The sequence below is a fragment of the Trichechus manatus genome, unplaced genomic scaffold (genome assembly GCF_000243295.1).
Source record: "Trichechus manatus latirostris isolate Lorelei unplaced genomic scaffold, TriManLat1.0 scaffold00007, whole genome shotgun sequence".
NCBI lineage: Eukaryota > Metazoa > Chordata > Mammalia > Sirenia > Trichechidae > Trichechus > Trichechus manatus.
This window is the reverse complement of record NW_004443943.1, coordinates 2457207-2468882: the sequence shown is the minus strand read 5'-3', so window position 1 is coordinate 2468882 and position 11676 is coordinate 2457207. Positions and strand designations below refer to the sequence as shown.

General features: G+C 41.1%; 1 protein-coding gene across 7 annotated transcripts in view; it reads left to right on the top strand.

Annotated features, from left to right (window-relative positions):
- ARID5B (AT-rich interaction domain 5B) overlaps positions 1 to 11676 on the top strand; it is a 196493-nt gene that overhangs the window by 143116 nt on the left and 41701 nt on the right. For 6 of the 7 annotated variants that reach the window (XM_004369855.3, XM_023739252.1, XM_023739237.1 and 3 more), the window contains one exon: positions 7926 to 8038. In XM_004369855.3, the coding sequence (XP_004369912.1) occupies positions 7926 to 8038 (113 nt within the window). Of the gene's footprint in view, positions 1 to 4181; positions 6506 to 7925; positions 8039 to 11676 lie in introns of those variants that run through there. The other variant, XM_004369856.3, reaches the window with a different exon arrangement.

The window sequence follows — 11676 nt, the reverse complement described above, 5'->3', positions numbered from 1 at the left end:
GCGGTTCTACTCTGTCCTGTAGGGTCGCTATGAGTCAGAACTGAATCAATGGCAACGGGTTTGGTCTTTTGGTTTGGTGCAACCTAGGAGCTCCACTTCCAGCACTGTATTGGACAGTGTTCTGTTTTGATCCATAGGGTTTTCATTGGCTGATTTCCAGAAGTAGATCCTTTCTTCCTAGTCTGTCTTAGTCTGGAAGCTCCACTGAAACCTGTCCACCATGGGTGACCCTGCTGGTAATTGAAATACTGGTATCATAGCTTCCAGCATCATAGCAACATGCAAGCCACCATGGTACGACAAACTGACAGATGGGTGGTGGTTACAGATCCTGAAGGGGCCTTCTGAGAATGGTTTCGGCTGGAGGATGCTGTGGGTAGCCAGAACAAACCAGAAAGAAGGTGAGAGTGTGAAAGGGCTGACATGTGTTTCAATCTCCTTTTCTGTTTCCAAAATTCTTCCCTTAGAGAGTCAACCCTCTGAAAACACAGAATTTCTTCCAACTCTACACTTACATTCAGCTCCTTGATTTCCCCCTTACTCAAGTGATAGTGAAAAACATCTATAATTCCATTCTTCTTTGCCAGTGTCCTTCTAGACAACCCTACTATAGACTTTTAGAACATTTCTGTATTCCCTTAGAATTTACCACATGATTTCAGAACAATATGTAGATAATATTTGGTCATTTAAACTTCTATCCTCACTCAAGACACAGAGGGGAAATAAAGATAGATATCTGCCCATCACTGCTAGTAAAACTTGACTACAAAAGAGATTCACTTGCCTTTTAATGGCAAGAACTCATGAAGTCACATGCTTTCAAACCAATTAGCAATACAGATGAGCTAGCAAGTCTTGTTCCATTTATGGGTTGGAGGAAGGGGAGGGATCAAATAATCTGTGTTTGTAAGTGTTTCTGAGAAATGAATACCTCCAGGGCAGAGAGAGAAGGCAGATCAGGAAATAGCTATGCAAATCACATGCCTATGAAATTACTAAAACTTTGATCAGGGGCATTAACAATTGCTCCAGCATTCACAAGTATGAAACGGAATGAGTTAGACCGGGTATGTTTTGGAAGGGATTATAAGAGTGTTTACTTACATGGTTTGTTGAGCAGTCAATGAAGTCCGAGGCTGTTTTGGCCTTAAACTGTCTGAGCAGGCCAGGTATGACAAAGGCAATAATACATTCCACTCTCATTAGTGACTCTTGGGGATCTCAGTGATTTTGACAAAGAGCCAAAGTGACTGGACCTCATATAAATCCAGCTTCTTTTTTTTTTTTTTTTTCCATCCTCTTTCTAACAGCACAACTGCTCGCCCTTCCACCATGGGTGGAAGGTGGACCTGGATTCTGTGAGGGTGTAGCTCATTGTAATTCGTGGGCAACACTGGCATATGGCTTGAGCTCAGTCAAACTTGGAAACTTAAAGCTCAGGTCTTTACCCAGCCATTACCTCCATTGTGGAGAGAGTGATAATTCCCCTGAGGTACATCCATCTGTTGTTGTCCAGGGCTCTGGGTCTCAGTGGTACTTGAGAGGACATCTAGGGCTGACACTGGAGTCTGGGCTCATCTTTTTAATGCCTTTGTTTTTAAAAAATTATTGTTCAAAGGGAATTGTCAGAACATTTACCAAATGATAATACCCTCACAGCGTTGCTTTACATGCTTATTGCTTAAAAGTCATCACATAAGTTAGAATGTTCCACAAGATCCAGTTGTGCTTGTCCATGACCCTGTGTGTTCACAGCCCAGACAACGCCGTTGCTTCAAACATTTCTGTTGGGTGTGGAAGACTGTTTATCGGAAAATGGAATAGAAGCAAACTTGAGTATTCCGAAATCTGTATGTAATTAGGTGCTTTGTGAATTCACAAAAAGAGTCAACCAATCAAAGAATGTTGAGTGCCAGGGGGCACTGTTTCTGGCACTGCTCTGTTAGGTGTAGGGTATGAGTGTACAGAATATAATTGTGGACATGAAATAAAAATCTCAGGGAATCACTTAATGAATTTTTAAGTTAAAAATGAGGGCTTAAAAAAGGTACATGCAAAATAGGAGAAAAAAAAAAAGGATGTTGACTTTAACTTAAAGCCAAAACCAGGACTGAGGGCTTCTAGTTTTCTTCTTAACACCCCCGCCCGCAAGTATTTGAAAACTGAAATTCTGTAAGAGATTGTCTGTGAAATGCCTTTATTACGCTCGTAAATTTCAGGAGTGGCTTTGATCAAGCCTTCTGCCATTCTTGGTTTCTAAATCTTTTACTCATACATTAATAACTTTAAAAACACTCATCCTATTTTTGTTGTAGTGAAAGAGGAAGTTTCTAAATAGTCAAAAGGGAAACATTGAAAATAGAACACACTAAATGATAACTAAATTAGGGTGGGGTTTTTTTTTTCTTCCAGAAAAAGCAATGCTCCATGCTGAAACTTGCCAGAGTATTTTAAGATTATTGTCTGTAAAGAACAAGTATCAGAACATTGAGATCCTCAGAGGAAAGGCATTACAGAAATGCAAAGTATTATCAGTAATGCATACTGTACATAGAACAATGTTTGTCGGTTCCTAATACTTCAATCATTGGAGTTTTGTCTTCTGGCTGGTGTTTAAAACACACACACACACACACACACACACCACACCACACACACACACACACACACGCAACTTGCAAATCAAATGAGTTAATGCTCTGCTGACTTCCTCTAGACATTGACCCCTGGTGTCAAACTCTTTGAAAAATTATGCCTGGTTTTCCATTCCCCTGACTCCATCCCCACCAGCAAATAAGTCCTATCTCTGAGTGGAAGCTCACAAAGATTTCTCAAGAGAATATGTAGCTGCATTGGCAACAAAACTCTCTCTACAAAATGGGAAGAAAGAGTTGTTAACTGATGAGTCAATCCAGCTTTTATAGCAGTTTATCTCCGTGGTATTTCCAAGAGTATAAATGTTAGGAAAAAAAAAAAAAAGGGAGAGAGACGATCATGACAGGAAGAACTCAGTAGAAAAAACAGGAACATTTAAGCCAAAAGCAATTTACTTTGCCAGTAACTGGTTACATTTCCTTTGTTTTATTATTATTATTGCAAGAGTTGGGGTTGAGATGAAAGTTTCCCACACCTGCGCTGCCCCGCCACATAGCTTGTCTGAGCCCACATTGAAGTAAATATATAAACTAATGTTAGCAACCTGAAGCTGCTAGAACCTTAAAAAAAAAAAATGGTTTGCTATATTGTCAAGAAAATAAAGAGACTATAATTCATTAACATTTGAGGGTGTTACCATCCCCCCCCCCCAAAAAAAAAAAGGGTTAGATGTCAAACTAGCCCAGAGCACTGAGAGCTAGCTTGATTCTCCTGGGATTGACGTCTATAGAAATAGTGGTGACTTCACAAAGGTGAGTACTTGTTAATTTCATAGCACTGAGTAAGAGGAACAGATGGGCAGTCCAAGAGGAAAGATTTTTTTTAAGCCAGAGATCTTTCACTGTTAAGGCAGAAGAGTCAACGGCCCATTGTGAGGTGGTAACGTGTGTGTCGCTGTGACTGTAGCCCCTTCGGTTTCTAAGTTTTATAGGGATTCCGTGGCTTTAGTGGAAACCCCGTCACCTACTGCTGATTCAGGACTGATGGGGACCCTGCTTGCTGTCAAGCCATTGTGATGCTGTTTGCTGCCAGGGACAGGCTGCAGCGACCTCGGGCCATGTGCTATTTGAGTGTCCTTTTATTTGGAGAAAGCTCCCTGTTGATGCCAAGTTAATAATACAAATACCTCATTATGAGAGTGAGTGTATGTGTCTGTGTCTGTTAGAGATAAGTTGCTTAAAACAGGGGCTGTTATTATAATAAGGGAATTGGATAAAGTCCAGTTGCTTGGCTGGAATCGTTCTACCAGGAACCAGTTGCACGACCTGAGATGAGTAATTTCATCTTTCTCTCAGTTTCCTAGTCTGTAAAATGGGGATAATAATAGTGCCTTCCTCATTGGCTTCTTGTGAGTTTTAAATGAACTGTTGTCTGTAGAGCACTTATTAGAACAGTGACTGGCACAGAGAAAGTGATCAGTGTTAGCTATTATTATTACCTATTATTAATAGTCAGAGCCCTGGTGGCATAATGGTTAAGAGTTTAGCTGCTGACCAAAAATTTGGTAGTTTGAATCTACCAGCTGCTCCCTGGAAACCCTATGGGGGCAGTTCTACTCTGTTCTATAGGGTTGCTATGAGTTGGAATTGACTCGATGGCGATGGGTTTTTTATTATTAATATTCATGTATAGTATTGAATATTTGTGCAAAGAACATTTGGTGGAATCTATGATGAACCAAGCCAGTGCTGGGCAGTGGATTATAGACATCTGTTAAAGCGACACATGTAAAATAACATGCAGTTATTGCTTTATTATTATTATTTAAGAACTATCTGGAACCAAATATGATATCAGTAGGTGTACTTCTGGCCTCTCAGCATGGCTTTGCTGCTAGAGATCAGTCTCCCCTAAACCACTGGAGCTGGTCTAATTCTGGAGTCTTAGAATTTTGGCTCTGTCAGTAGGTACATAGCCTTTATCTTTCAAGAAGATATCAGATATAGGTCCATCCAGGGTGGTTGGGAGGAGGTGGGACTGTCTCTTATATAAAAGAATTAAAGGCCAGACCCCTTACCCTGACTCCACTCCACACCCTACGACGACCACCATACCATCATGGATTTGTTTTCACTCATCCACATAGGAAATGATTCGGTTTCTTGACCCTGCAGGGGTAAAAAAAACTGGCTTTGGGACTAGAAATTTTGTCACCAAGGGCCAGCCCCTCAGTCCCAAAGCTTCACCCTGGGGTCTTACATATCCAAAAGTTCTCTGGGGCTCCTATCCAGTCCTGCATGCTCTGAGATCACTGGGACTTTGAACATCTGCCCTTTAGGGCATTGGTGCATTGCACATGGGACAAGAGCATGGTCCTACTGAGAAGCCAAACACAATGGCTAAATAGCAAGTCAGGGGCCAAAGGCCTTAGTTCTCCTATTTCAATTTCCATCACAAACTCAAGTCACTGGCTTATGTTCCCAGAGTTTAAGTAGAAATAGCAAAGGTGAATGCTGTTTAACAAATGCCCAATGTGATAAGAATACCACGTGGTGAGGTTGGTGGGCCCGGCTCATGAGGAAATGAAAGTTGAGTATATAGGCATCTGTATTTCCATTAGTCACTTGTTCATTCAACAAATTCATCTTATGCAATGCTGCCTCCTGTGTGTGGTGCTGGTACAGATGGGAGATGAACCCAACATGGCCCTGCCCTTAAGGACTTTCCAGTCGAATGTGATTATAAGCCATAAAATACAACTGTATATAATACAAGGAATAAAGTGATACATTCAAAGGAGAAGGACAGAAAAAGAGCCTAGAGGGGAGAGACTACAGCAGTACTTGAATTTGAACCTTGAGCAGTTGTTGGGATTTACTTAACCATACCTGAAATACCAGTGTACTTGCCTTATTAGGAACAAATGGCCTTTTTCTTGATCAAATCCCATTTAGAGTGTAAGTTTGTGTGACCAGAATATTAGGTGCTAGTCTATTCTAAATTTGTAATTCTCAGAATCTACTGGGGAAGGACATGTACTTTTCTGGGGCTCTGAAAACAGCTTGAAGAATAGAGAAAATAGATCCGAGTTGGGGATGAGTGATTGTCAGTTCCTGGAACCTTTGCCTTCTTTTAAGACAGCATGTTCAATGCAAGTCCTCTCTCTCTAAAAGGCCTTTTGAATTTGAATGCTTTTCTGGAAATAAACGCCTTTTACCTTTAAATGCTTTTCATCAAAATGTTAGGAAAGGAAGATCAGAGTAACAAGTCTTAAGACAGAGACTATATGTGTTCCTTTCACGAAATGTGTCCCACCTACCCCATAACCCCAAGCTCTATTTGTTTCTGTAAGCATTCTGCTCGGCTGTCATTTTGATAAGGGACGTGAAAGTACATCCTTCCCTCACAGTCCTCCTTCCTTCATGGTCATTAAAGTCTTATCACGTGGGTCAGTTGTGGAAACACTTCTGTGCTACCCCAAGTCTTCTAAACAACATAGTCCACACCCTGGCTCCAGGCTGTATCAGATTCATGGAACGTGGCATCACGTTCTGACAGGGGAGCAAGAGGTCAGGAGCCACAAAACAAGCCAGATGAAATCACCAGCCCCGTGAAGGGAGGTGGAGAGAGCAGAGCCCTCCCTGCCGGTCTGGCAACTCCAGCAAAGTCCTCAGAGCTCATCCCACACACTGTCGGTGCGAGTCACTGCCGTGTGTTTACATGAGTAATGGAGCCGTGGGGGGAGGGGAGTTGTAAGCCGCGCGCGGAGCCTCACAGCTCTCATTTGGAGGAAAGCTGACATCCACACCAAGTCGAGACTTCCAGGGATGTGGCAGCGGAGCAGTCACATGCTGGAGCGTTCCTGAGCACAGGCATCAGTCAGGCAGATGTTTGTCGACTGGAATGGGTAATCGCGACTTTGTATTCGCTTGATTTTATTTGTGAGCTTGTTTACCTTTGATCATTCCCTGCTGGCTTTCTGAATGTTGTTTCAGACAAATGTTTTGCGGCTGGGAGGAGAGCGGCTTGGGGAGGGAAAACCTGAGCCCCAGTCCGCTTTGGAAACTTTGGCCTCTCTGATTGTAAAGGCAGCTCTGCTTTCCTGAGCTTTATCAACAGCAAACTGTTATCCACAGTAGAAGAGCTAAATGAGTCGGATTAATTGGGTTTGTAAAATTAGCACAATGTGAAATGTCCTGAAAACATTGGTTAACTGGATGACATTTAAGTAAGATTAACAACAATTACGAGCATGTGTGCTGTTCAGATTTGGCATTGTGATAATCAGTCCTTAAAGTGATAAAAACGTGTGGCTCCTTTGAAAGGTTTGAAATGAATTGTTAGGGGTGTAATTCATTAGTCTGGTATTTATTCAGGGGCTGGTTTGCTAGTTGGTTTGTTTTAGTTTTGCTTGACTTGGGTGACTGATGAAGTTAAATGTGAAAGTTGATGCGGCCGGACAATCAGAACACTCAATAAATAGCAGCCTTTTAAAATTTTTTTTAAATTTTTTTGTCTGTGGATCTTAGAGGGAATCAAACTTAGCATCAAGGATGAAATATAACTTTGATTTGCATCTTATCTACGGCTTTTAAAAAGTATAAATCCCCACAGACTTAGGCTTACCTCGATGTGATCTTTGGAAGTTGTTTCAAACAACCCTCATGATTTTCATGAACAAATATATTAAAAAAGAAAAGAGAAGCATGCTGGTTTAAATGTATCTGCCGGATTTGTTAAGATTTGAAACATGCTGGTCGTAATATTATTAGTAAATACATGTGATAATATTTTTCAGATTGTTACTGTATGTGTCTCTGTGAGTAGCTAGCTATCCACCTATCTCTGCATAATTTGATGCCGCCAGACACTTTCGAAGTGAGATATTTTCAAACATTACATTACTATGATACCATAATGGTCTGGCATATCACTTAGGTTTCTGAAAATAGAATACAAAACAAAAAACAAAGCATAATCTCAGAGCCGGTTCGGGGTTGTCTTTCAATCCAAAATGTTTCTTTTCCAACAATGGGACCGTGCATTTTCTCTAACATCATTCTTTAGAACTAAGAGTTTCATTTTATTTCTATTAGTTAGAGATGTTAAAGTGTAAGAGATTAGCTTTGGGAAACATGGTACAGAAATGTATCGTCTACCAAGATGCAACCCTTCAGAGAGAGAAGCATCAAATGAGTATTGGCTGCCTCAAATGTGTACATTTCTCAGCACAGTTAGAGGGAACCACCGGTAGTATGATGCTCAGTCTTTAAAAAGGGAACCCATGCAAATAAAACGTATGTAAATTGTTCTCCATTTGTTTTCAGCGCCAAATCTTAAAGGCCGACCACGCAAAAAGAAATCATGCCCACAGAGAAGAGATTCATTCAGTGGCGTTAAGGATTCCAACAATAATTCCGATGGCAAAGCCGTTGCCAAGGTACTGTCATTCATTGCATGGCATTCATTGTGCTGCACCTTTTTATTTTTATTTTTCTGTGTCTTGGTGGCAGTTTTCAATTCAGACTCTGACTTTGGTATTCTGAGCTTTCGAAGCTCTCTGCTATGTCTGTTCCTGCCACCTCCCCGCCCCCTGTGTGTGGGGGTGTGGGGGGAGGTGTAGGCATTTTGATTAGTCAACAGAAAGACTTCCCACCACCCAGTTTGGCCTGTTGGGTAAAGGACAGATGATTAAGCGCTCACGTCACTGAGGCTGAGATTTCATAGTAGGTGACACAATGACATAGTTTACTCTGCTTGTATCAAAAATAGACCAGCTTAGCCATCCTCTTTCTGAATGTACTCATCTAAATATGTTTCAGAGATTATCAGAGGATGAAATTAGAAATGGTTTGGATTAATCTTTTTTGCTCATGCTTTCTCCAAAGTCAACTCTAATTTACATTAGAGTAAAATTAAAGGCACATAGAAAGATATTTTATATATGTGTGTGTGTTACATATATACATATGTATATATGTACATGTATATGCATATACCCATATGTATTTATATGTTTTTTAAAGATCTCTATTAATACAGAATGAAAATCCAAATTCTAGTCTATTTTCAGGGCCCCCTCTTTAGCCTAAGCATTCCTTGGAATCTTGAAAGTGCATGCCTGAAATATTTAGCACCAGGCAGGGTGAAGTGTTATTTCCTATTTTTAGACTTATCTTTTTTACTTTTGGGGGCTTGGGTCAGATTTCCATGGTTCCGTGTACTGGGTGTTTGAGTTTAGGTGGTGTTTCTGTGCCAAAGGCAGCAATTGTTGTTCCTTTAGAACCTAAATTGAAGACCACGTTTCAACTGGCACCGTATTTCCAGACCCAAGGACTAAACTTCTGAAAATGGAAGCAGTTTGATTAATGATGAATTTGGAAGAATCTTACTCAGAAGTACAGGAGTCCAGTCACGTATTGATGATCTTATGTGTGTCTGCTACGCAGTCACCCCCACCCAGTAATGAAGTAAATCCTAGGCATTCACATTCTACAGATCTTACCTTCAAATATGGTTATTTCATCAGGAAGTTTTGAAGACTTTTTGATTAAGAGGTTTTCATATCTTTCAAGACTGCAAAGTGTTAAGAAGAGATCAACCAGTAGATGTGTGTATTTTCCATTTTCTGGTTAAAAACAAATCTGTCTTTGCTTAAAGATATTTTTGTTCTGCTCTTTTAACATTCTGGAAATTAATTCACATGGATACCAAGAAAGACGTCCCTTAGAACTACCTACCCAGGCCTTTGACTTTGTTCTTGAAGGATGTCAGCAGGAACAGTGCACCCTGTGATGTGGTTTGCAGGCTCCTGCAAGATACTGCAGAATGGAGTGAGAAGGTTCTGGGACTGAAGCATTTGGCCAAGCTTGGACTGGCAATGTCTTGTGTTGGCGTCCTGCACCATACCCTTAGGGTGACGTCATGTGTTTGCTGCAGCATGTCATTTGGAGTCACTACCCAAAGTATGCCTCAGGGAGTTTTATGAAACTCATAAAATTAATCTGAACAGCAATACCTCTGATGTGTCTTTCTGTGGAAGACAGTTCACGACTCATACTCAGGCCCACAAAACTAAGGCAACAGCAGCCTGCTCTCCAGATGGGCTGTATTTGGTGTTCACTGACCTTTCTTCCTAAGGAGGAGTAATAGTCAAGCTTGGATATTTTTAAGTTACGCCTTCCACCCCACCTCTGCCAGTGCTGCCATTTAGAATCTTTATGAGGAAATGGATCATTCTTCCATTGTTGGTGTTCAGTGGTGAATGGAGTTGAAAGGTGAATAGACGAATGTCACGCTGCATTCAGCTTCTGGGGATGGGTCTAGTTCCCCTGCTCTTCTCAGAATCTTGGATTATAATCCTGATTTAGTTGCTTCTGGTGATTCTGGAGAGAACGCTTCATCTAGAAGAGAAAGATTGGCAGATTTGAAGTATGACAGGCTTGACTGTTGACACTATCAGAGAGGTCTAAAATCCCCACAGAATGAACAAGCCATGTGTGGGGCTAAGATGGACATTAAACAGATATTCGTGTCTTAAAGTGGCCTTTTCTCATGAAACGCTGCAGAAGAGACTACAAACCAGAGACCACCTGATGATTTGCTGAACTGGAAGCAGCAGTTTAGAGGAAAGTGAGCAGTTTGACTTTGAGACCACGACTTGTATGATTTTTTTTTTTCCAAAAGTGCCACAAACAGAGCATTTCTAACTACAGAGAAGGATAACTTCCTGAGGACCTACTGGGTTTATTGTGTCCGTGACTGCAAAAACAAATTGAGTAGTTTGCCTATCACCTCCAAAAGATTCTACTCTCTCAATGACTGCATGGAAACTAGCTTTGTAAGACTCTGTTTTCTAAGGGAGGGAGAATTTGATGGCTTTCCAAGAGGAGACTGTTGGTTCTCTGAAGATGTCATGAATGTGTCCAACTCAAGCCTTGCTCTTTCCCTGGGGTCATCTTATAGCAGCAGATCTGGGGCCCAGGCCTGTTCATAGGGTGTTCTATACCAAAGAAATCTTCTTGGCCTAGGTCTCAAGTGAATGGCCTATACTGATAGAAGACAAGTGACTTCTCACATCCTGTAAGCATTTTCCAAAGGCCAGAAGTGTATAACAGGTGGCTTATCTTCTATAAGCAACATAAAAAGGGAAACCGTGATGTGTGTGCAATATGTTCTTTCATTTAAATCACAAACATACTTTCAATATTTCCAAATGTTATACTTCCAATTTTTTTTTTTTCAATATTTTTAATCTCATTTAGTCCTCAGAACTACCCCTAGGGATTATCCTTCCCATTTTACCGAAGACCACCTGAGGGTCACCTAGCAAATTAGTGACCAAATAGAGATTAGAATTCTAGCTTCTTTATTAATGGTTCGGTACACCTTGATGTCCCAGTTGAAGGCTAAACTGGTTATAGCTCAATCCCGTGGAAGGATGTAGTTAATATCAAATGGGTGGTGGTTCATTGAAAACGTTAAATGTAGATTCTTTACTTGGCACTTCTTCAGTCACCTTGGATGTACTATTCAGCAGGAGACCCAAAGCACCTGGAGTGATCGCGACAGGTGTGTGGTGTTCAGGCTCAGAAAAACAGATCTTGTAATTGACTATCACCATCAAAAGGTTGAGCTTTCTCAAGGTCAACAGGAAGACTAGCTCCTGTTTCCATTGACACCCGCACTGTAATAATTTAGTAGATTTGTGGAAATACTTCTTTAAAATGTTGAGAATGTTTTGGGTAAATGTGAAAAAATATAGAAAGGAACTTGACCTGGTCCTACCCATAAACAAAACAATACCTTGAAGAGCTCATTTGTGTTAGAAATATTATCAAGTTAGTCCAAGAAAGGAAACCACTGCTCACTCTTTACCAAGCACCTGGTCTCCCAAGGAATACATGCTGGGGAAACTTACTAAGGCTCAGGGTGGAGTTCAGTAGGTGGCAGCCTGGCTTCACCTGGAGCCTTTCCTGGGAAGCAGGGCGTCTGAATTACCTGGACATGATCTGTGCACCCCGTCTGTGATTTCCTTCTGTTTCTGGGTGTTACTATGCAGGTGACACAGAAGGTTAA